The 26,510-nt window shown below is 35.4% G+C and overlaps 2 protein-coding genes across 2 annotated transcripts; one reads left to right on the top strand and one right to left on the bottom strand.

The window, feature by feature from the left end:
- Positions 1-1,036: 1,036 nt before the first annotated feature.
- Positions 1,037-12,308, top strand: esyt3 (extended synaptotagmin-like protein 3). The gene is made up of 23 exons (XM_082174875.1): positions 1,037-1,696; positions 2,636-2,677; positions 2,833-2,967; positions 3,085-3,161; positions 3,250-3,319; positions 4,090-4,179; positions 4,280-4,335; positions 5,187-5,307; positions 5,414-5,590; positions 6,493-6,575; positions 6,667-6,715; positions 6,868-6,957; positions 7,162-7,224; positions 7,333-7,392; positions 8,754-8,825; positions 8,941-9,027; positions 9,195-9,344; positions 10,158-10,555; positions 10,793-10,891; positions 10,994-11,125; positions 11,205-11,310; positions 11,417-11,466; positions 11,603-12,308. The coding sequence occupies exons 1-23, from the start codon at positions 1,376-1,378 to the stop codon at positions 11,640-11,642; spliced, it is 2,568 nt and encodes an 855-aa protein (XP_082031001.1). The 5' UTR covers positions 1,037-1,375; the 3' UTR covers positions 11,643-12,308.
- On the bottom strand, positions 12,309-26,510 carry parp14rs1 (poly(ADP-ribose) polymerase family member 14-related sequence 1). Its single transcript, XM_082174869.1, has 17 exons — positions 26,326-26,510; positions 25,946-26,049; positions 25,836-25,866; positions 19,768-20,019; positions 19,388-19,615; positions 17,040-19,303; positions 16,577-16,810; positions 16,277-16,498; positions 16,083-16,161; positions 15,781-15,927; positions 15,559-15,621; positions 15,214-15,390; positions 14,603-14,812; positions 13,753-14,409; positions 13,431-13,573; positions 13,001-13,175; positions 12,309-12,900 (listed from the first exon to the last, which is right to left on the bottom strand). Exons 1-17 carry the CDS (start codon positions 26,504-26,506, stop codon positions 12,620-12,622), a joined length of 5,448 nt encoding a protein of 1,815 aa, XP_082030995.1. The 5' UTR covers positions 26,507-26,510; the 3' UTR covers positions 12,309-12,619.

Here is a 26,510-nt window from a genome sequence, read left to right as displayed (position 1 = left end):
TAATAAAAAAATATTAATTTTAATATCATTCAATGAATCAGCATTCAAGACAGAACGACTAAAAATCCTCTGTTAATACATTTTCATATAAAATATAATTGAATTATATCCAAATGTTTTTTTTTTTATCATGATTTTTCATGTGATACAATTTTCAATGGTCTTTCTGTGTCATTATTTCATCAATTTTGAGAGACATGCAGCCCTGTGTGTATAGTCTAGGCTATTCGGTCTTAAATTATGAGTAATAGCCTACAATTAGACAAATACAACTCCACTTCCAATCCAGGTCACAGTGTTATCAGTGTCACTAAGGCATATACTGATAAGTAATGCTCTTGTATTGAACTGCAATGGCTTCGAAACTCCTCGAGATGGCACAAGACAAACAAGGTTTATTCAATTTGTACAAACTTAATAGTAGCCTAGTTGGGTTCTTAAAAAAGACATGAAAAGTAATGTACAACAACAACTTAAAGTTTAAATAATAATAATAATTTAAAACCTTAGAGACACTTTGAAATCTTGAAAAATCAAATATGTTTAATTTAGGCTAGTAAATATTTCTCATTTGTTAAAACGGTATAAGATCCCATTAGTTAACATTAGTTAATGCATAAAGGCTATAACAGCAATAGCCACTTGTTATGGTATTTATTAATTAATGAAAATACAACTAGTTTATGTTGACAGCCTGATATAGACAAATAAATAAATAAACAAAAAAGTGCACATAAATATGAACATAATTATGAAACTTTAAAATGCTGGAATGTTTTAATTAAAGAGACAATAAAAAGTTTAAGTTTATAATCTGTCCTTTAAACTAATAGTGATTCTTCTTCTGTTGTTGTTGTTGTTAATTTCTTAATCATGTTTCTTTAAAATACTGGTTCAGTAAAAAATATATAGCATAAATCTCGTCCGCGCACTCTTTATCAGCTAATGATGTTCTCTCCGTACTTCCACGACCAAGACAATTTTACATTTCCAATCGATTTGGTTTCGAGGCAGATCCTGTTTGTCAACTTACATGAACGAGTTTGTACTTTTTCTCACACAGAAAAGGGAGGAATTTAGGCGTGTCTACTTAGAGGCCATGCCAGGTAAAAACCCTAATGAATGGGAAACACGGAAGTTCACAAAAACTGACAGAGAGCCTCCACAATCTCAGTTGGAGATCGTGACTGTCACCTGTGATGATGCTGAGCGCGTCTCGGTAAATGTTCTGTTTACAGTCTCGATCTGATGGTTGGATTTGATCTCAAACAGCCTGTAAAACCGACGTCTGTTCAGCGATCGATCGACAGGCGATGATGTGAATTCAGACGCTCGCTACTTCAGACGTTTTAAAGAATCAGGCTCCATAGTTACAATGAGTGCTCCAGTCACTGAGGGTCAAGAGCCCCCCACCTCTGCTGGAGATCCACAGGGACTCAGTGTAAAGGATGTCAATCAGATGATCATGGAGTTCATGATGTTCATGATGAAGGCGATTGTCCTGTGCTATCCCGTGTTCCTGACCGGCTCGCTTGGATTCAGCATCAGCTGGATTCTTCTGAGCATTCTGATGTGGACAATGTGGAAAAACAACCGCAGGTGGAAAGATCAGAGGATCGATACAGCCATTGACTTTTTAGAAAACGAGAAGGACGTGATCAGCACTGAACTCAAGTCCACGAACATGCCAGCTTGGGTGGGTGGTCTTCTTCTTGACATTTTTACTGTCCTGGGATAATACTAATTTAAGTGCAGCGTGCAAAATATAAATTTGAGAGTTGATACTGAAAATGCAAACTAATGCTGGTGGGTAAATACTGTACTGTATTTGTGTATTACCCTACTGCTTAGTATCCAAACAATACTAGATGGTATTAAACTGTCAAAGGTGTGGCTTCGTGTTGTGTTGCTTTGGGAACATCACACACAAAGATGTCAGCTTGAGCTTTTTAATGAAAATATCCAGCCCTTCATACTTTAAAACAAGAAACTGACACACCCTAAAGTTGAAATAAATAAATGCAATGGGTTATGACGTAGAACCATTTTAGTGGACCTGTAAAGTTTCAAATTAAAGGGTAGTTCACCTATATAAAAAAAAAAATGTTTGTGACAACATAAATCAATTGTGACAATTTTCATTTTGGGATGAACTATCTCTACCCTATGTAACAAAAATAGTCAGCCTGTCTCAGGTTGTCAGGCTGCTCTCTAAAATAACAGCGTGAAATTACACACCTGATCTTTACTGTTGATTTTGATATATAAAAATTACAAGTCACACATATCCACGATACCATAAAATTAAATAGAAAATACCTGACTGAAGGTCTAAAAGCCTGGTGTTTTCTGTTTAAATAGCCCATCTGAACATCATAAAGTTATTCATGAATATTGATCCTTTCACAAGAAAAAGAAATAGTTCAGTGGCATAAAAACTTTTTAGGAATGATTCTAATTCATATTTCATAAAAATAAATAAAACAAAAACGTAAGGAAAACAGAATTAAAGGTAATTAGTTTAATATGGAGAAAATTAATTCATATTTAAACATCTTGAAACAACTTGATCTTGAAACTGGTCTTGAAACTGAAAGTGTCCAATTATTATGTTCCTTATTCTTTGCCCTGATAGATTGATTTTGCAGATGTTGAGAAGGCTTCTTGGATTAACAAGGTAAGATTTATGCTGCAGAAGTTAATTTGCCTTTTGACATATTTTTGCAGACCTCTAGTCTTTTTCATAAATGTGTCTGCCTGTGGGAGTTTAGACTACCAATTTCAATATTTCTGCCTTAGATACATGTCTCCAAATGTGCTTGTTTGTTGTAGATTCTTCAGCAGGCATGGCCATTCTTTGGCATGTACATGGAGAAGCTTCTCATTGAAAACATTCAGCCATCCGTAAGATTATCCAGCACCCATCTGAAGACCTTCACCTTTACTAAAGTTAACATGGGACAGAAGGTATAATTCCACAGTCTGAGGCTCTGTGTCCTTAACCCTGAATAGACCGTAATACCCCACTACTATAACTATTTTAGCAATCATTATAGAGTTTACAACAGTGTATTTGCGTTTCAGGCTCCAACTGTTACATGGATACGAGCGTACACACATGAGCTGGAAACAAGAGAGGTCATCCTTGACCTCAACATTGTGTAAGCTATGACTTTAAATGTCATTTTGATGCTGTATTATGCTAACCCACGTATGATTGCTATAATGTGTGGTTTAATTCTACTGTAGTTATGATGCTGATGTGGACATTGATGCAGATGTTAAACCAGCCATCAAAGTAGGAGTCAAAGGGCTTCAGGTTAGTGATGGAATGGAATGAATATTAAAACGAAAACTTACATTTAATAGTAATAGGCTTTTTTTCAGTTGATGTTCAAATGTTGACTTTCAGTCAGGCGAAGGTCACATTTGTGACATACACTACCATTCTAGTGTAAAAGAGTCAGATTACTTTTTCTAGTCTCTTATTCTCACCAACGCTGCAATACTGTTCTATTACAGTAGAACAGTAATATTGTGAAATATTATTACGGTAAAAAAAAAAAAACTCTTTTACTAGAATTTAAAATATAATATATTCCTGTGATGGCAAAGCTGAATTTTCAGCATCATTACTGCAGGCTTCAGTGAGACATGATCCTTCAGGAATCATTCTTATAATATGCTGATTTGCTTGAGGAATGTGATATTTTTTTTTCTCAGAATACTTTAAAGAATAGAAAGTTTAAAAGAACAGCATTTATTTAAAATAGAAATGTATTATAACATTATAAATGTCTTTACTGTCACTTTTGATCGATTAAATGCATCCTTGCTGAATAAAATGATTAATTTCCTTTAAAAAAAATCTTACTGACCCCGAACTTTTGAATAATAGTGTACAGGAGTTTTCTGCAGAACACTCAGCCACAATGTTCCAAAAAATTTATTATATGTGTCCATAATGTTTGTTTATCATCATTAGAGAGTATTTACAGGAAATGCACCAACATCTAGGAGAGTCCCCACAGCACAAGTTAATGTATAAAAGTATGAAAATGTGTGAATGAGTTTATTTTTTTCGTTCAGCTTCAGGGGATGCTACGTGTAGTTCTCGAGCCTCTGATTGGCCAGGCACCCCTTGTAGGTGGAGTCACCATGTTTTTCATCCGCCGACCCGTGAGTATGGATATTGCAAGCAATTGGTATGCTAAAGTAAAAAAATAAAAGTGTCATGAGTTCATTAGCAAAACATGAACATTTTAAATTACATTTCCAGGCTCTGCAAATCAATTGGACTGGAATGACTAACCTTTTGGATGGTCCAGGGCTAAGGTACGTTCACAGATTTTTGTAGTTTTGATTGTCACTCAATAATATGTGTGTAGAACCTTAAAATGTTGAAATATCCATGTTCATTTGTTGTATTTATGAAAATCTGTCAGAATAATGTTTTTTTCTTTTTTGTACTTGACAGTTCTCGATACACATGTTATCTTAGAAGTATTGAAGTATTATTATTGCATTATTTCATAACTTATGCACTTTGTTAGTTAGGGTTAGGGTTAGATTGTGTCCTTAAATTGTGTATATACATTGTATTATCAAGCAATTAACCCTGTAATAAGCATGAGCAACTCAGTCACATTAAAGCTGGAGTGGGTAAACATTAATGAAAAAAACAAACAGTAAACTAGCTGGCCACCTACACTCGTCTTCAAAACTGCTTCAGGACATGGAATGTTGTCATGCGAGTTTATATATAGACGATTGTGTATAGCCTGAAAGCCTCCAGTGTGTGGAGGGATAAATAGACAGGTAGTAATAATAAGGATTAAAGGTGTCCTTTTTCCAAAATATTTAAATATAAGATTACTGATTACCTTATTTTGCTCTTTGCTCCTAGTCTGCCATCATTTTATATATAATTCATAACATGCTGTCTCAAAACCCAATTTTCCATTATTTAGTACAAATTGGAAAAATAATGTTATTTCTGCTAACTGTTAACTCATTAATCTCTATAACAATCAGGGATAAACCCATATATCCTGCAACCCAGGACAGATTTGACCTGGCTGTAAGACTCTTGCAGTCATTGAGTAATCCAGGCACATTTAATTGATATGTAACGTGATATGTAGTCTTCCTCAACATCTAAATCTGAATCTCTATTTACTCTTTAGTCATATGTCAGAATCAGCCATTTTGGACATCATCGCCTCTCTCATGGTTCTGCCCAATCGGATGTGCATCCCTTTGATTGACCAAGTTAAGCTTGACCAAATGAAGTTTCCTCTTCCTCGGGTAAGACTGGGAATGATCGTTTTCCCATTACCATAATCAGTCAAAAAGCTTTTTATGTGTTTGTTTTCAAATTGGAGAATAAGTTACACCATGTGAACATATTTAGGGTGTTGTACGGGTCCATGTTTTGGAGGCCCAGAATCTTGTAGCAAAGGACACGCACTTGATGGGACTAGTAAAGGGCAAGTCAGATCCATATACTGTGCTGAGGGTCGGGAACAAGCAATTCAAAACAAAGACCATCAAAGAAAATTTGAATCCACGCTGGAATGAAGTTTATGAGGTAATTATTATGAGCGGTCCTTAATCTATCTGTATAATATTCAAGGTCCATTCCACTGAATGGGTGTCATGTGTTTGTTGTAACTCTTCCAAGTAAAACATCATTTTTTTAATCGTTTTAAAAACTGAATCTAATAACATATTTAACCATTCAAAATATGTATTGGTCCATCTCAGGTAATGTTGTTTCATTTTTTACAAGGTTTTTAATTGGAAGATGGATGCATTTTTCTCAGTCCTGTTACCAAAACTCGAAAAGAATGTTCAAAAACATGTCAACTAATTCCTTTTTTTTTTTTTTTTACATCAAGGAGATGTTGGTTTTAAAGAAATTGTTAACTTGTGCTGTTCTAAAAAAATTATTTTGTCCTTTTAAAGGCGACTCAAGAACAAATTTAATAATGAAATGTATTAAACAATGGGATGAATGATGGACTAAACATAATTTAAAAAATAGTGGTTTAACTTTATTTTATTAATTAATAACATTTATTTTATGATTATTTAGGGTTATGATTTTTTGTTTTAGTTTTTTAAGAAAAAATTTAATAAATTAAGCACAGATGGGATATGGAGGCACACAACAATGCAAAAGAAAAAAAGATTTCTGAAGGATGTTAATCATATTTCATGTTAAAATGTAGTAATAAAGTGGGGGCAGGTAACATGCTATTTTTTCAGTGTTTTAAGTAGTTAATAATTCATGTTTTAAATTATATATTTTACATTTGCTTTTAGATTAAAGTGCAGGACACTTGGCTTAATAATTTGTTTTTATTTTAGAGTTAATTTTCATGCATATTTGTACATATAATGTCCTGGGGACAGAAATGGAACCCACAAGTCATTTCAGATGGGAAATAGGAAATGCAAAGAGATCTCATTAATATTTGATTTCAATAGTTTGTCATTCATGAAGCTCCTGGACAGGAGTTGGAAGTGGAACTTTATGACGAAGACACAGACGCTGATGACTTTTTGGGCAGGTAATGATGATTATGCTATTATAGATGCTCATAGTCATTATTTTACCCATTTTATGTGATTGAGTGTGAGATGTTGGATTGTCTGCCACAGGTTCAGTTTGGATTGCGGAGATGTGAGAAAAGACAGAGAGATAGACGAGGTGAGCTTTAGAAAGATCAGAATCATAATGCTCCTTTACTGATAGTTGATTGGAATGAGAACAAGAAAAAAAATTATATACTTCTCTGAACATTGACAAAAAAGGTATTAAAATATCCCATGATATAATTAAGTTGTGACTTTGATTTGCAGTGGTACACTCTGGAGGACATTGAGAGTGGTCAGATACATATGAAATTGCAGTGGTTTTCCTTGCTCACAAACCCAGAACTGCTGAAGGAGGTAAAGCTTGTATTTATTGCATTTATAATAGTTACCTTGATGTATTGATTTAGATACTGCGGCAGATGGTTAAAATATGTGCCGTGATTTAAGTGGTGAATTTAACTAAATATGTTTTATATCTAAAGAATCAAACTGTGTCTGGGTCAAATTTAAGGTTCTTTTCATATGTTTTCTTCTTATTTGTTTATTTTCACCGTTCAGACCAGTGATGGGCTCGCTTGTGCCATGCTGGCAGTATATCTAGATAGTGCCTCCAATCTGCCTGTGAGTATACTTGTACAATGAGAGCACTTCTAAAAGACTGCCAGCCTATTATAACAAACACAGCATGTGAAAACAATTGATATTTTCTTCCATTTTCTTTGACTTCAGAAAGAACAACATGAATTCACCCATAATGAGAAGCATGGAAAACAACCCAAAGTGTCTCGGGTAAGAAATTGCCTCAACTCCTTTATTCTACACAGTTTGCAGTCATTCCTTCAAAACCATAATTTTTATTGTCCCTGACTTTATGGGGGAAGAATCTACTTTTAAGCTTCTCAGAATCAATCCAGACACAGCTTACATGGGTAAATTAACAAAATTTCCAGATAGGATTAATGCAATAATGAGAATGTTGTCATCATTTACTCACCCTTGTGTTGTTACAAACCTCTATGTTGTTATGTCAGTGGAAGACAAATAGAGTTTAAAAAAAAAAATAAAAAAAAATAAACCTATGGTTTATTGTGTCCAGCTCCAAAAAGGTTCCATAAAATTACACCATAAACACTATAAAAATACCATATCAAGCTTCTGAAGCCAAATGATAGGTTTGTGCGAGGAACAAACTGAAATTAAAATTCACCGTTAATAAATGATAACCAAATTTCCTATTCTTTTAAGCCTTTCTGAAAAGTTTGTCTATTAGGCTTACTCGTGAACAAGGTGAATTTTTTTTCTTTTTTTTTTTTTCTTCTGTTGGTAGGTCAAAATGCTAGATGTCTAGGTATTTGACTCTTATTCCTTCTCATGTGTTTGGAATGCAGCCTCCTGCCTTCTTGTACTGAATAGAGAGCATTCCAGAGATTATATCATATCGTTTTAACTGTGAGCATGATAAAGTCAAGGTGCAGGTTTTCATTTCTGCTTCTGCTTGTAATGACCTGTTCATCTGGTTTCTACCAGTGGCTCAGCTATGAAAATGATCACGTTAACCACATATACACATCATGCAAATCAAAAGGTGAAACATTAGGACTTTTTCATGATGCGAGTTTCATAATCATAATATCACCTCATTGTCAGTGGATTACAAACCTATTATTTTGACATTTGGCTGGATTTATTTTTATATAGTAGAGTAATCTACTGGTCAGGACATTTTCCTGCACACTTTCTCTGAATTTTTTCTTCTGTCAAAAATAAAAAAACATTTTTTGCAGATGACAGAACTGGTTTTGGCATGATGTGGTTTTTAATGCACCACGTACTAATTCATCTATAAGCTGCATTCCAATCAGGACGTTGTTTTTTTTTGTGTGTTTTTTTTTGTCTCACTGAAGACGTTTTTACACTTATGAGCGTAATTGTTTGTCTATCACCTGACTTAGTCACTACCTGACTTAAATGAAAATCTGTGCCAGATTTGTAAAAAATCAGAAACAACTGGAAAGTTTAAGGAAAAGTCATGGGAAATCATTGATGGAAAAAGCTTTGGAACCAAATCTAAGGGTTACTTGGAATATACATCATCAAAATGTGTATTTCCCTAAATGAGATTTATTTACTGTGTCCATTTTTAATTTCAGCTCACCAGAAGAACTAATGATCCCAACTCATATGTGGAGTTTTCCATTGCTCAGCAAAGTCAAAAAAGCAAGGTATTTAACTTATTTAGAATATAATTCTAATGCCAATCCCCTTCAGCTTTTCCTCTTTTTTTTACATAGTGGATCAGATATTTAGAAGCTGCAGTGTTTGTATTTGTTTTGACAGATTGTGTATGCCACAAAAGACCCGACTTATGATGAATGCTTCACATTCTTTGTGCACAGCGTGAAAAACCAAGTGTTGAATGTTGAGGTAAACCAGGTCTTAAAATAATCTATTTTACAATTTTAAAACAGACTGAGTTTTTCTTGTTCTTCTTTACAAAAGGCTTGATAAATATAACAAACATCAGAAATTGATAGCATTATTATGTAATATATAGAAAATAAATCTATATTTAGATTTTTATGTGACCTCAGGTAAAGGAACACCAGAAGAAATCCTCATTGGGCAAACTCACTCTGCCATTGGTCCGGCTGCTCAATGTTTCTGACATGACAATGGACCAGCGTTTTCAGCTTGAGCGCTCCGGAGCCAATAGCCAGATCAAGATGAAAGCTGTTCTCAGGGTGAGCGATTCAACTAAAGCAGCGTTTTTTTTTTTGTTTTTTTTTTTAGCACATTTTTATTTTACAAGCCCCAAACACAGTACTAACACTTAAAATCAAACATTTAAAAGTAATATTATTTATTATATTGGTTACACTTAACAGTAAGGTTAAATGTGTTAACCTTAGTTAAAGAATTAGGTATCACAAACTAACAATGGACTTTACATTATTTATTAATCTAGGTTAATATTAAAAATGTCAACATTACAATTTGTAAAAATTACATAATATACTTTTAAAGGATATTAATTAATAATGAACTAATAAGTATGTATTTATTAATTATTATTAACCTAGATTCACAAATTAATTTAAATGGTTGAATGAATGAATTTATTTAAATTGTTGTTCAGTGTTACAATAATGGACTAAGTTTAATAAATTGAAAAACAAATTGAACGTGTTACCATTATATTTGTTATTCAATTCCTACAATACATTGTGGTTGGCACAAACAATGTTTATCTTTGTTGCAAGTGAACCAGGATTGATTCCTTTTTTTTGTTTTATATATATATATATATATATATATATATATATATATATATATATATATATATATGTGTGTGTGTGTGTATTTGTATATGTATGTGTATATGTAAATGGTGAATTACAATTTTTGGTTGGAGTCTCCCTCTAAAGAAAGGATTTGATGTAAATATAGTTCTACTGTATATATGTTTTATTGTATATTAAGGCATAAATTAATAATGAACATAATATTTGCTGGTAAATATTTAACAATGACTTCACACCCTTCGCTTCAATTAGATCCTTGCATTGGAGAAACGGGAACCAAAGGTTGTCACTCCACCAGTTCAGGATAAGGCAAAAGTCTCATCAAGCCAAACTCGCCCTGAGCCTCCAACTCCAGTTCCGGTTCAGCCCGTACAAAGCAACCTGAAAGAAAAAGTGCCCGTTTCATCTGTCCCGCTCTCCAGAACACAGACTGTTCCTGCCCCTATGCCATCTACAGTCAGCTCCTCTAATGAACTGCAAGTGGATTATCCCCCCTACCGACGAAGCACTTTTGTGGGCACAGAGGCGCTGCATTCGAGCCTGTCCACCCCCAGTCAAATGCGTCGCTATGATTCCCACAGCCTGTTGTCAGAGAACTCAATAGCTTCTTCTCGCTTTGATCTTACAGACACTAGTGTCCCTTATCCTGAGTATGTAATATGGTGACACTTACATTGATTTATTGATTTATTTATATTGTGCTTAATACAATACAGATATGAAGCAATGTTATGAAGCAAACTCAGTTTAACTATAAAGCAGTACAGTGTCTTTATTTAGCTCAAGTCAGTTCAGTGTTGATTCAGTTCAGTTCAATAACAGTTCAAATGTTTTGTTCTACAAAAATCTTCAAACTTTCACCAATGAGTTTATATGTTAATTCAAAGGGCCATCTTGAATCATCAGGGCAGCTTTGGGCAGATCCAACTCACATTGCGTTATGCCACCTTAAGGAAGCGGCTCATCGTGATGGTCAACAGCTGCAAGTGAGATGCCTATGTCTCTTTTTTTAATATATACCTTCTAATTATTTACCACATAGCTGAAAAAATTAAAAAAAACTATTATCCTTCTTCATGGCTCCTTAGGGATCTGTTTTCCTGCAGCGAGAACGGCTCTGATACTTACGTCCGCATGTATCTGCTGCCTGATCTGACGTGGAAACACCGCAAGCGCACTCCGGTTAAAAAGAAAACTGTGAACCCTGTCTTCAATGAGATGTTAGAGCCATTTTTCACTTCTTGAAAACCAAGTATTTTCATTGTTTGAAAAGATCTCTAAAATAACTCTTCATCTCAGATTTGAGTTTGCCGTGTCACCGGAGGAAGCAAGAACCAGAAAGTTGGATGTTGCAGTAAAAAACAATAAAATGCTTCACAAAAGGGAGCGAAAGGAGATTGGAATGGTAAGTAGACAAAGAACGTGGATTGACATGAATATATGAGTCAGCGATAGACTAAAAGCATTATCAGGATGTTGAGATTAAAAATGTTATTTCTATTTCCCAAAAGGTTTTGATTGATATGTCTGAAATAGATCTAAACATGGGCACCACAGAATGGTAAGGACAGCAAATGTGGTCAAGTAAATTTGTTGTGGCATTAACTTTTACCGCAAATAATTTTTTTACTAATAAGCATACATGGTTTAAGCATACAGATGGTTTGTGTTCATGTATAATTTTTTCTCTCAAACAGGTATGAACTCTCTCTCCCCGGGCTAAAGAAGACAAACTAGCAGAACAGAGGTCAACTAGTCGCAAAATAACTTAGAAAATGTATTATTTATCTTATAATTGTATCTTGTACCCAATGCTGAGAGCTACCCAGATGAGACAGACTGAGCACTTTGACTCTGACTTTAAAGGTGATTTGAATACATCATTCCTAATTCTACACAATATTTTCCTCTTTATTGCTTATGTTGACCATATGCCATTCTGTAGGATACAATTTTATACATTATCTATTTTCACATTTATACTTTGAGTTTCATGCATTTGCAGTCTTTTTTATGTGCCTTCAAAACAGGTTTATAATTTTCTTCATTGCTATTAACAATACTTGTTCATTAACATTTTTTATATGTATAAATATCAGTATGAACTCATGAAATGGTAGCAAAACTTCTTGAATTCCTGAATATAGAGACAAATATGATTTAAAAGCATCTTAAAGCATGAAGTATTATTTTTGGTTGTTACAATAGAATTCAAGATTCCTAAGATCTATTTTTCCAACAATATGTCTTTCTGCACTAATAAGAAATATAATTGTATTGATTTATTGATATATTTGTAATTAAGATGTGGAAGAGCAATATATGTGGATTGTGCCTACACACTTTTTTTTGAATGTCAAAAGTATCAGCTGTATAAGGGTGTAATAAATTACAATAAAACAATTTGAAGTTTTTAAGTTCTTTATTTGCAGTGCAGTTTGTATAAATGTGCCTGCATATTTGTTTGTGCATATTTAGTGGCAATATCACCAGAATTAAAAAAACAACAATTTTGTAAACATTTTACAGCAGAAACAGAAAATAATTTGTTATAAGGCACATGCATTTTCCGTCATTAAAGCCCTTTAAAATTGTAATGATTCAGTAAGGAACATAATGGGAACTACGGTTTCTTTTAAAAATCTTCTCCCTGATTGTATCTGATGTGATCAAGCCCTCAGTCTCACTGTGTAAAATGACTGATCTTTAAATGACTAAGTGAACGTGATTAAATATTCAGGATAAGCATTATCATCACGAAATACCACAAAAATGGTCGGAGCAGCAGGGTTGTCCACAACTGTGTCGTACAGGTCACAGTTGGCATTTTTTGCAGGTGGCACAAACATCCCACCTGCTCCTTTAGTGTAGTCTCCCGTAAGGACTTTGCAGAGGTACATGTGCTTATGTCCCTGAGCATTAGGCACTGAGTATGTGTTGTTAGAAGAATAGCTTGCATTAAGTGCAAAGTATGTGCCGTTTCCATATGCTGCAGCTGTAACAGGAAAAATTAAGAGATGAAAAATACATATATACACCACTTCAATTAGAATGATGGAATGCAAATATTATAATGACTGTAGTAAATGATTTACCATTTTTTCCTGCATAACTGCGATTAAATCCACTGTTATTGATGTGATAGATAGTCTGCTCACTGGTTCCATGAAAGAGTATTTTCTCATTGTTTTGATGACCATTCTTTTTTTCCATGACACTTTTGTTATTCTGGTAGTTCTTCCACATGCCAGGATTCTGGATTCGTTCAATCTATAATAAAAAAACAGGCGTAAAAAACAGACAGGAATACCATAATGAATACGAGTATAAAATTGAGTTGTCTGTGAAGTTGTCATGTGTTTATTTCCTTGTCATTTACAATTTATTGCACTGCCTTTCTAATTCAAAAATGAAATCCACCTACACCCATTCTAAGAATTCTATCTTTAACTGGGGTTGGAATCCTATAAAGTTGAATGAACTGTTCGTAAAACACTAAAAACAATACAATAAAATGAAACGCACCTTCAAGACTTTGTTGTTTGGACAAGTGGCCTGAAAGCGCCCCAATACGTCTGTGTATTCTGTGCTGGTCGGTTGCAAATTAAACTTTTGGTACAACTCATTAGGTGCCAAGGCATCCCAATGCTGTGGGATACTTTCAGTAGCTGGAGAAAAATAACAACTTATTTAAAATTAGTTCTAGTGCCATTAGACAAATCATATCCAATTCACATCTTTATTTATGATAAGATAATAATTTACACATTTATTCACTTTAATTGAGTTTTTATTTATGTATTATTTTCATTTTTCATATTGATAAATGATACTACACAGCAAATACCTTTCAGTCTGTCAATGCGTTGGATTTTCATCGTGTTTCCTCCAGTGGTGCTCACCGCAGGACCCTCAGGCAGTTTGACCTGGTACGTTTGGCCTTGGAAGGAAATTCTGATGTCTGAAGCTTGGCTGTCGAGGGCCTTTTCCAACTCGTAATTTGTGCGGTGATCAAAACTTTTATATTGCCCACCTTGTTCATACTGCCAATCCACAAGTTCACTTGTGTAATCCATTTCTTTTTTGAGTATCTCATCCTCTTTGGCTGTTTTGAGCATTTCTTGGATTTCCTGAGTGGCTTTTAGAACATCTCGGCTGAGACCTTGTACTATGAGTGTGGCCTGTCCTGGGGTCCCTTCTGAACCCTTATTGGTTTTGTAGTCTAACCTTATAGTCACATTCATAGTGCTTTGCAGCTCCTGGATTCTCTGTTGCTCTTTGTCTGAAAAGGTAAGTATGGCTGTGTCTGTGATTGACTGAAACTCTTGTTCCTGAGTGATCATGTTCTCTAAGAAATGCTTTGAATTGTCCACTTCTGCTTGCGATGGTCCACAGATAGAAAAAAACACTGGATCTACTTGCACGCCTTCAATGACAAAGTCTTTGCCACCATGTTGTTTCATTTCTTTCTCCCAAGATCCACTGAAGAGGGATTTAGCATATGCTGCAACATACACAAAGTTGGAATGCAGAAATCAGTCAGGTCGCGTTAGATATCTTTCGTTGTGCATGACCTTATTAAAATGCATTTCTAAACTACACTGTTTTATGAATTAAAATTTTACTGTTTTAAAGGTGAATCAGAAAATTACATGTTCTATGAAATTAGGTTGAAGTGAAAGTGATGAGATTCATACTTTTGATTTTTGACCATGTACTCTCTTTCTCTTGTTTGGCAGGTCCAGTTTCTCGATACTGCATGCTTTTGAGGAATTCAGGAAGCATGGGGGCCTGGAACACAACCAATCTGACCAGCTTGAGAGTGGACTGGGGAGTTTTTCCTATCATGTCCATCACACCATCCATCATGGAGTCTGCTACTTGACCTGGAGACAACCCCGCTTGTCCTGAGAAAAAGAAAGCAATGCGATTATGAACCATGTCCATGTTTTTAGCGAAAGTTATGAACATAAAAAATATTGTACAAATTTGGCCTGCCAAAAATAATGCAAGATTAAAAAAAAAGGTTATCACCAGTTCACCACTTATTTATATATAGTGCTAAACCAGAATTTGAGAAAATAAATTAAATGTATTGTACAAATAATAAATACAAATATATATAAAAAACAAAAACAAACAAGTGATGTGGAAAAATAAATTAACAAAAAATATATATCTAATACAGGTATATTACTTATAGAAATTGTATTAATATGCTCTCTTTATATTTAAGGACAGTCATTGTGTGACATAGATAAATAACAATATCACTTTCCCTCTCATCTGTCCTTTTTCCTGTTCTCACCTGTGCCAATAGCTGGGAATGCAATGGAGGTTAACTTTTCCTTGGCACACATTTCCAGGGCCTTTTTAACATGTTTTTGGATCATAATAGCATTGCTTTGTGCTGAAATGTGGATGATCCTTTTACACTGTAAATTCCCCGCTTGAGTCATTATCAGTTCACTGTTAGTCTTGGCCGCTGGAAAAACACATGAACCAGAATTATAAATCTGCTCTGTTCTGTGTGCTAAACTGTGTAAAATTTCAGGACATGTGAAAAGATTATTAAAAGGTATGATTTAATATGTAATTTATTTATTACTTAATTCTTATTAAAATATTTTAGGAATTAAAACATGCTTCTTACCAAGCTGCTGGCACTCCGCTTCTACATTTGGACCGGCCTTATCCATAATAGCCTTTGAGACACCTTGACAGTTTGAGATAAAAGTTTGTTTTATGTAAATCTCATTCATTCCTATCTTATAAAATTAAGCAACAAGCAATTAAAGGCAAAGTGCTTGAAAAGTCATTAGTAAGGCATAAAAACATTATCAGCCTTCTACTAACTCGAAATGAGTAACTTTACCTGATTTCAGTGTGAACTCTTTATTGCTGGAGTTCACAATTACATCAGTTTTCTCTGTAGTAATATCACCATTCAGGACCTGAAGTGTTATTCCTCCCACTGTAGTCTCATGAATCCCAGATTTTGTTGTGACCTTTGAGAAGGGGCCTGTGATTTCATTGTAAAATAAAACAGAACTAAATAATAATGGAAAGATATCATATCAAGGAGAACTGACTTCATACATCCACTAAAAATTACATTGAGACATATTAATTATAGGTTATAGGTAATTTGTATATGAAAATTGAAGTTTTGGGCACCTGTGCTCAGCGGCTGTGTGGGGTTACTTGCTGAGGCAGATTGGCCCATAAACCTTTTGCTGAACTCATCTGTGAATGCCTGTTGTGAACGACATATAGTATTACTGGGGTCAAAATAACATTATGTCAAACGTGTCAAAAATTGTGACTAAATGGATCTAAAAAAGGCTGATATGAGATCATATATCAGATACCTGAATGGTTTGGGTATCTTTGGGGTGAAGAGCAAATACCACTTCCTTCACGTGCTTTGAACTTCTTTTACTGCTAAACTTGAAGGCCGAGTCCAGCATTGTGCAGACCACCAGTGGCTTTGGAAATCCAAGGTTTCCTGTGCCAATGGCAGAGAAAACAATGGAGCTCTGCTGACGCTGCTCTGCCTGACCCAAACACTTATCCACGATATCCTCCAGCATCTGCTCAAAGAGAATAAAAAAGTCATCAAAAGCATCAGATTTGAAATACTAATCTCTAAATCAACCAATGAGTATTACCTTCTGCTCGTTCCCTTGTCCCTGATTCCAGTGTGGTACAACTGCATGGAACACCAGTTTGTTCTTCAGGTTTGCACCAGCTGTTTCAAAGACTGCTCCAACGTTTGCAGAGCCTGTGACTTGCTGATTGAGCAGAACCTGAAGCTGTGGACCAGCTGCTTTGAGAAGGGCAATTGAAATAGCTCCTACACCAAGATTCAGGTCACTGCTGAGAGTGTTCACAACAACATCCATCTGTACAAAAAAAAAGAGCAGTTATATACAAATGATTAGTTTGCACATGCACCAGCATTCACTTAAGAACAGGACCTAAGAACTTCTTAAAAAAACAAACAAAAAAAAACCTCTTATTTTAGAAAAACAAAATCTCTAGACATTTTGATATTTCAAATACAAAAATGCACTTTAGAAAAAAGCAATAAACCAAATAATATTATGCACAATTTGTCAATATTGAACTCACTGTTGTATCCTCAATGTTTCCTTTCATAAGTGTGATAGTTAAGCCTTCTTTTGTCTGAAAACTTTGTGATGCCCCTTGAAAGAGCGCAGTTATTTGGTGTTGGCTTGGAGAAGAGCTTGCTTGGTTTTGCTGCTGGCTGCTTGAACTGCTTCCAGCTGTTATGATTTGGGTAGGTGAACTGACCCCGTAAATTTTCTTCACAGCAGCTACTAAAGCTTGAACCGTTTTATCATTATTGTCAACTAGGTGAATCTTCCTCAGCGCAATGTCCCCTTCAACAAAATCACAGAACTCTTTTATAGCTTTCACAATGGTACATGCACAAAGGTCCAGAGGGAAACCAAATGCACCAGAGCTAATGGCTGGGATTGCCAACGACTGGAAGCTTTCTTGATCTGCCACATTCAGACTCTTCTTCACAGCTTTCTTCAAGAGCTTTTCGGACTCCTGAGGTTTTGAAGGATTGTATTGTGGTCCTATTGCTAAGATGACATGCTTGCATCGCAGCCGTCCTCCAGCATCGAGGAGAACTGCATCACCTGTTGTCAACTTCCGTCTTTTGACAAGCTGGTCGCAGGCATTCTGAAGTTTAGGACCAGCAGCAACTGAGAGTGCTTTTGCTAAACCTCCATCCAGTAGGAGGGTCTCTTTGCATGCACCGACCACTGCATCCGCATGAAATGAACACATGTCAGCTTTGTTTACTGTAATTTCAATTCCTTCATGTGATTTATATTGATAAGCAGGCTTTACAATCTGGGATTGAACAGTGTCATTTGGGTGGTCATACTCGTCTATTAATTGGACCAAACAATTCATTTTTGTCTTGGCCATTGTCACACACACTGACTCTTTCTCCTTGAAGAACTTCTTTGCCCCTGGTTTAACTATTTTCATGGTGCAGTGATGCACAGACGTAAGCAAGTCCTCAAATACAGGCACATACTCAGAGACATAAAGCTTTGGGCCACTGATTATGATGATTTCATCTTTGAAGACCACATTCACTTTACCTTTCACCTCTTCAAGCCAATCCTGCTTTTTGTGATCCTTGATGAATGTGACAACGGTCTTGTGAGCCTTCAGAGTTTTCTCGATGTGTGAATTTTTCTGAACAAAATCATTTAACTCTTGTTCAACATCCTTGATAGACTCTACAAAACCAGAAACCACCACCTGGTTGATGGATGTCTGTACTGTAACATTTTTAACATTGTTTTTTATGTGAGAGACAAGGTCTTGCCAATCTGATCTTGTTAGAACACTGGGATCTTCTACGTTGAAGCTCAAATGATCCAGATCTGTCAGCAGTCGCTTCTCACCAACGTCCAAGTCATTGTCTGTTTTTCCAACAAGCAAAACTCTCTTTCCATCAGATTCTAATGCTACATTGATTCCTTTGTTAAAAAACAAAACTTTGGACATTTCCTCAAGATCCTTCTTGTGTAGAAAATCTAAAACAGATTGGTGGAGCTCAGTTGGTTTATGAATTAAATTAAGAACAGCCTCCAGTATCTTGTTCTTTGTTTCCAGCATCTCATCTTTTAGACCGTAAAGAGTTAACTTTTGGCTGTGTGCATGGTATGTTATGTCCATTTCTGGAAATTTGTCTCGAGTTTGCTGCTCCAAACCATCACAGAGAAGAAGCTTGTAAATGGATGGAGTCATATTTATTTCATCAGTCTCACTACCCTTCTCCCTTTGTATTTTTTGGGTGACTCTCTGAACAGTATCTCTCAGAATTCCCTCAATCCCGTCCACATCTTCTTTCAGTCCGGCTACAGCTATTGTCCCTTCATCTGTGTAAGGAACCAGTGTGACTGCCTCTCCCACCACCGCATTTTGAATTTCAGACTGTATCTCTGTCCATGCATCCTTCTGAATGTGGAGCTCAATGGATTTAAATTTAGACATTGCCACTGAGAACCCAGAGAGGGCATTTTCTGTCCATGTTTTAATGAGTTTTCTTGTCTGCCCGCCTCGGTTAAGTAAGGATGATGAAGGACTGATCTTCACTGCTAAGGATTGAAAATCCATCTCACAAAAATGACTGGACATAGCTTGGGTGACTAAACCCAGAGATTTTTGGTTTTCCTTAAAGTGGTGCCATATAGTCTTATCAATCTTCTCAGTCAATTCCTCTGGAAGTCTCAGAGTTGGTCTATCTTTACCATATAGAGCTGTTTGTAGTGTTTTGTAGTATGGCAGTACTCTGAAAGGCTGCTTTTTAATCTGATGTTGATGGTTGATGACTGTTTGCACATCTGAAAAAGCACACATTGTATAGTTTATGCATATGTCAAAATTAAATTCAATAAATACATTTTTTTTGTAACCACTTCATGTACCTTCAGGATTTTTAAAAGTGATTATTGCTGACTCATCCGTTTCCATTGTAACCCCATCATCTTCTACTTCTCCAAATTTTTCAAAATAGAGCATGAGGTAGTCTAAGTTTGTGTTCGGAGGTAAGCCTTCAGCTTTCACCGTTGATGTCATCTCAAGTAATCGGAATTTTATGTTTTTCCTCTTAATAATTCCATTATTTGGGCAGGATATAATGAAGTTGTTTGCATCTATATGGAACAAAATATAAGTAACAGGAAATGTGGGTTAGGGGCAAGGTGATCAACACTCAGAACCCCCACCCACCCCACCCTCCTCCTCTAGTATTTTGCATGTACATCTGAAGAGTATACTCTACTGGGGAACACAACCCAAGACTTACCCTTGCTATAAGAAAAGGTTACCACAGCACAATTGCTTTCTGGTATCATTTCAATGCTGAAGTCATTAGACTCGGCAGAAGATCCTTTCAGCACATTTTCCACCAGCATTGTCAGAAACTCTTGACCGTTGTTTTGGATGTTTTCAATTACAGCTGATCTATGGGTTGCATCTTCTTTTTTCTCAGGTGGCTCAACCTTCTCTTCTTCATCTTTTTCTTCTTCTTCTTCTTCTTCTTCACTGTGTGGTTCACCTGAAAATTAAAACATCATTCATCTGAAAAGTTTCACACAGTGTCTACAATGGTGGTGAGTGGAACACAACAAAAGACAATATAATCCATTATAATCAATGATGCTGTCCACATTGGATGCAATGTGGTGCAACATATCTCATGAACTGATCCACCGTTCTATTTCTGATGTACTCCAAGCACCTATGCCATTTCTGACACAAAGAACAATTGGATTTGCAATAGTTGCTTTGTCACGTCTGGTGTAGACAGACTGCAACTTCCTGTTGCAGCACGGTGCGCGCCACACAGTGTTAGTTGTGCTGATTCAAATATATTTGGATTACTTATATTTGAATTAATTTAAGGATTTCTAAAGATAACATTTATTACTTTTGGTATCCTTTTTATCATGTGCAAATGACCATGCTAAAGCTGAATAAAATCTATTCAGTATAGTATATTTATCCCTTTTTTGTCCACGCTATAAAATACTTGATATAAGATTTGGTCAGAAAACACTAAACCCCATTCTCTGAACCAAATTTTCAATAGCCTAAACCCATTTGTCAAATAAATCACTCTTTCTGTTAAACCTTAAACAAGTTCAGGCAGTTTTGCAAATCTCATGCACTTTTTGCAAAACTCTGAACACATTCTCATGCACAATCACAACAATATTAAATAATATATAATATGTTGTAAAATGTGCAAAACGCTAAACAAGGCAGGCAAGGCAAAAGTTTAACACAACTACAATACACTTGTCATCGTTTATACACAACGACTCAAAATTGTTCACACTTATTTCTAATGATGTGATCAAACCAACTGTACAAAATAAGCCAGTTCAGAGTGCACAGGTGCACTGAATGTTGATACGAACAATAGATGGAAACACTCTGAGATGGAGAGGAGGAAGAGTATGTGTAAGAGGTGGTGGAAAAGGAGGAAGAGGATGAGGACAAGAAAGAGCAAGGTGTGGACAGTGTTGTCAAGGCTGGAACCGGCACACCAGAGGGTTTTTCCCTTTGCCTGGCAAGATACATTATTGCCTGTAATGTGGACAAAGTCCTCAGGCTGGACCCAACATGAAGACGTGATGCTGAGGCAGAATGAATCCATCACTAACTTTGATTTTGCAGTTGCACAACTCTTTTGAGTGTACTGTAACATGCTTTTCATTTAGAGTGTTTTTTTTTATTACCTTTTTGGCTTTTGCAGTTGGACTACTATATTTTACAGTATGCAAGTGCTGAATATACAGACATTCAGAACTATACAATATTCAGTACGAAATACTATACTTGCAATGCATACAGAATAAAATCTATTCACCTTACTACTGTAAGTTGCGATTACTAAACTTTTTTTTAAGTAATTGCAAAATTAATTTACTGTGTTACAATAAACTTTTTTTCTGTAACTGCATGCTTTGGATGCTGTGTTCTCCATTTTTTGATGTAGTGTCTAATGAATGATCTGTAGTGTTTATATTTTGACTGGCTGTGTATGATCTGAAAGCACTGTTTGATTTTGAGCACAAATATAATGTTTTTTTTTTTTTATTTATTATTATTATTATTTATTTTTTTGCCAGAAGAGTCAGATGTTCTCTGAATGTAGTTTGATGATTTGGTATTGTGTTTAAGGTTTTTCAGAAAGTGGGTGATGGTTTCAAGAATTGTGTTTTAGCAATTCAGAACAACTGTAATATATAGGGTACAATGAGGCTAAAGGTGCACCAAGGTAAAATGTGCATTTGATTTTAAACTCTAAACCACTACATGGCACAAAAGCTTGCCGCAGAACTTTCCTAAACATCAAACAAATGTGGCTGATCCTTGATGCAATCGCGGGCCGCAGTGCAAAGTTGATTCTAAGCTAATTGATCTAATATTTTGTATTTTATAAATACATGAGAATCGATTCAATTATTGTCTTGTTAATGATTTTCAGTTTTGTTAGGTATTAAAACAACACTTTTTAATAGCTGAAGAATATGTAAAAGTATGGTATTTGAGGTATAAAAAAAACACCCCTGCTGTTGAGGCTAAAGGCACAATCATTAACATGATAATAAATAGCTGGCTGCATGACATGGTTAGATAAATATGAAATCATCATATTTAAAAATATGATATTAATCATATCATTCAGTTTCCTGTGTTAGGTCATTGGTGCTTCTCAATCAGCTCCTTAGTTCAGTAGTTGGGACACTGATCATTATTATAATTATTTAATTATATTCCAGCATAAACATACATCCCTAGGTAATATTGGAAAAAAATCGATCAAACATTTATAATTTATTTATGGTTGAAATGTTGCATGTATATGTAACAAGCAAAGGTTATAGTGTACTTTAAATATTATTAAAACATAATATCAACAAGATATCAGTTCTGTTGTTCATAAATACAAGTGCCCGAATTCATGAACACTATATACTGATTCACAACCTCGGAAGCTATTCGGTTGTTAAGTCGTGACGTAACCACTCTCCGATAATACTCTTTCCGGGTCCAAAGTCCAGGTCCTCTCTACCGCTTTCGCTAGTGTTTTGGTTATTATTGAGTGTTTTTACAATGCCGCAGTGCTGTGTCCCGTGTCCCGAGCTAACTCACTTCAACCTCGTAAATCTTCTTTTTCATTGATGCCTGGACTCTACCCTTAATTATGCCACCTGAGTGATGAGCTACACTAACCACTCTGTTGGTGTTAAAGGAATTTAAACCCTTTTTGACCGCCAAGGGTGCCTCACTAAGAAGGACGTGATCGTAAATAAATTTACAGGTTCCACCATTGTTATTTCTGGACGAGAGGAACGCTTGGACCCGGAAAAGGCTAAACGTCACGCGTGACGTCAGACTTAACAATCGGATAGGGAGCCTTTGTCCCTGTTCATTAGTTGCCATGGTTTTTGATTTGCCCTCATGTGTTACCTGTGTCTTGTTAATTATCTTGTTTAGTCCCTAGTGCTTCACTGGGTGCTTCTCAAACGGAAGGCTGCATCCTACCGAGACTGCGTCCTTCCTAGTCCAGTCATTCTGAGGTTTGTAGGCTAGACTCCTCAGCAATTAAACTCTAGAATGAGACAGTCTAGTAAGTGTCCATGGCTACGTCACACACGTTCCCGCCTCCACGGTCACGGCACGAAAATACTATTAAAACTTAATTTTGAAAAAATACTTTGTATAACAAATTTTTATATTAACTGGCTTTCTTTTAATGCAATACAGTGAATGACAGCCGTCTGTGGTCTCCCAGTGGCTTACATTATAGTCAGTTTAGTGTTAAGTCAGCAAAACAAAAGATAACATATAGCCTATGCTTTCATGTCCGAAAACATTATTTTTCTTCAGTCTTACTTTTACTAATAAACTCAGACAAGCTCAGTACCGACTCATTTTCTGTAAGTTTATTTTCGTGAATTGGAATGTGTGCAAAGGATTGTGGGTGATTTAAGGCCGCGAAGGATACATCCAATGCATCCTTCAAAACAGGCCGAATGAAGGACACGAAACGAAGTCTGCCTTCCAAGGATCCTTCAAATTGAGGCAAATCCTTCAAGCGACGCTTGATGAAGTGGCAGCCGAGATATGCAGCCTTCATGGATGCCGCCTTTCGTTTGAGGAACACCCGCTGTGTGTATATAGCCCCCATTTTTTTGTTGTTCCTTGTCCATTATCACCTGCTTGCTGGATGTTTTGTTCGTGTTTTTGAGAAGTTCTGAGATACCGGAGTATTTTGTTATTTTGATTTTGTTATTAATAAAGACTATGCTAATCATAGATCCTCCTCTTTTATCCTTTGCCTCAACCACGCCCTGAAAATCATATAATAAAATATCACATTTATTGTTACTACTGTAAAGCCATATTACATTTTCATGGGATCTCCTTCAAAGCTTTCAGAATATTTAGGTATTTTTTTCTGTTTTTAAAATGAACATTTTACTGACAGTTTATTTGTTCAAAATACATTTCCTTTATTTATTCAGATAAACAGAAAATAGTACCAACTTTCCTGAAGTGATTGTTTTGAACAAATATTAACTTAGATATTATGCAAAACATTACTTTAGCTAAAGTATTTGTATCATTACTGCGGGCCTTTTGTACCATCCTGGTGAGCCTTTTATCCCGAATGTAAGAAAGATTTTTAAGCTAAACAAACCACTTTAATGATTTATTATACCACAAAATGTGTTGATCCATCAATGTTCAATAATATATATATAAATGAAGACTTAAATATTACTTAACTTAAATATACGAACTTGATAAAAATGATCATTCTAGAAGAAAATTTCAGATGGCACTTAGAGTTTTTTGCATCTGAACTCTTCATATATATATATATATATATATATATATATATATATATATATATATGTATGTATGTATGTATGTATGTATGTACACACACACACACACACACACACACACACACACACACACTCACACACGCACGCGCACACGCACACGCACACGCACACGCACACACACATATATATATATATATGAAGAGTTCAGATGCAAAAGATTCTTCTAGACTTATCATTTTTATCAAGCTCGTATATTTAAGTTCAGTAATTTCACTTAAATGACAATTAATAGGTAATTTTCATTGCCATTTACATGTAAGTGAAATTACTGAATATACTGATACACACACACACACACACACACACACACACACACACACACACACACACACATATATATATATATATATATATATACATATACATATATATATATACATTCCTTAACATTTTCCTTAAGTTGTGCCTTTAACCCTGTTTAACCCCATTGTACCCTACAGAAAAAGATAACTTGTTACACAATACAGCATACAATGTTAACACTTTTTTGTGTAAAGTGCTACAGAAATAAGACATAGACTTCTATGCATATTCAGTATATTTACAAAATAAACAGAAAAGCAAGGGTCAAAATGTATTTGTTTCTCTAAACTTTGAGTTTTGATTTCTAAGTGATCAATTTATGTAAGTGTTTTCATGCATGATAGTTGGGTGTAGGTACCGGTAATTGTGAAATGATTGTGGTATTTAAATGGCAGTGTTTTATAAATGAAACACAAGAGCTGTTAGTTTTGAGTGATGTGTCTACTGTAGAAAACTGTGTTTAGCACTTTGCAAAAAGTTTGTTTTACAAATGCAAACTGAGTGTAAAGCGTATATAATGTGCTTGCAGTTTTGCAGATTTGGTCTGAATATTAGGTATATGAGTTTCGCTAAGTAGGCCTTAAGTACCACTTTTAGTGTGAAAGCATTTTTTAAAAACTGTAATATTACTGTAATATTGTTGTAGTGTTCATCTTATTGCAGGGCTAATTCTATTGAAGGTATGCTGTAGTGGGCAATGTTTGTTTTTTTTCTCAGCAGAAATTTTAAAACTGTTTACAGGTGAGGTAAGATAATACAATTTCAAACTCAATAAGGTTCACTCCAAATTATGAACAAACGTTTTCCATTAACGTTCACAGAATGGTAGCACAAATTGCTTAAAAATTATTACTTGCTACTTGTTTCAGAATGTAAAGAGAACAATCAAAAGTAAAGTTCCAATAATGTTTGCAAAATTATCAAATAGAACGTTCCTATAATGTTTTCTGTTTGAACAACCAGGGACATTTTTTTTTTTTTTTTTTTTTTTTTTAGAAAAAACTCAGCCAAACTTTTCATAGCCAAACGTTCTTAGAAGATATTTTTGTTAGCTGGGACAAATTGTGGAAGAAAGTGTTCATGCTGGCATGACCAGCAGAGGGGAGCAGAGCAACGTTTATTCTGAAGTATAACCGGGACTTACCCGTGATTGTGTTGACCGAAGAGGTTGATTCCTAGAAAACAAAGTAAGTTTTTACTCCAAGTCAAAGTATTAGCCGTTCACGTTACTCACTTGTGATATTGAATACTCACATGAGGAACTGAAGCGTCTGATGACGGAAGACTCACAGTGATTTTCACAGTTTTTTGACCAATCTTGAGCTCATGCGTTTGTTTGTTCAGAACCCGCTGTCTCACTGATCCAAACATAAGAACATAAATGAGTGAACAAACACATTTATTTTCATTTGCATTACGCAAAAAGAAAAATGTATTAATTAAAAAGAAAAGAAAAAGATTGGTTTCGTTTCTTGGTCCCCTCCCACAGTAGGCTAACTCTACAACATCTTTCGACAGGCCTTATCAATAACTATGAGACTTCTAATATTAACGCATCACTTTACGATTTATGCATGTAAGTAACAGTGATTCAGAATTCTTGGGGAGTTTAGGTAGGCGTAGGTTAACTTTACCTTCCTCTGTTTTGAATCGAACAATTGCTGTTTGTCCGTCAGAAACGCCGTATTCCACCTCACAGTCGCCTCCGTCGGATTTCTTACTCTGGAAATAGATGATAAGTTTATTTTTTAGTTTGGGAGTGTTGGGGTCCCACTGGCCCTCCACGCAGAGAGCGTATGGGAACTCTCCAGCCATGTCC

The sequence above is a fragment of the Leuciscus leuciscus genome, assembly GCF_965113295.1.
Source record: "Leuciscus leuciscus genome assembly, chromosome: 7".
In the NCBI taxonomy this organism is placed as follows: Eukaryota; Metazoa; Chordata; class Actinopteri; order Cypriniformes; family Leuciscidae; genus Leuciscus; species Leuciscus leuciscus.
The sequence above is the reverse complement of the archived record's forward strand: the minus strand, read 5'-3'. Positions and strand labels throughout refer to the sequence as shown.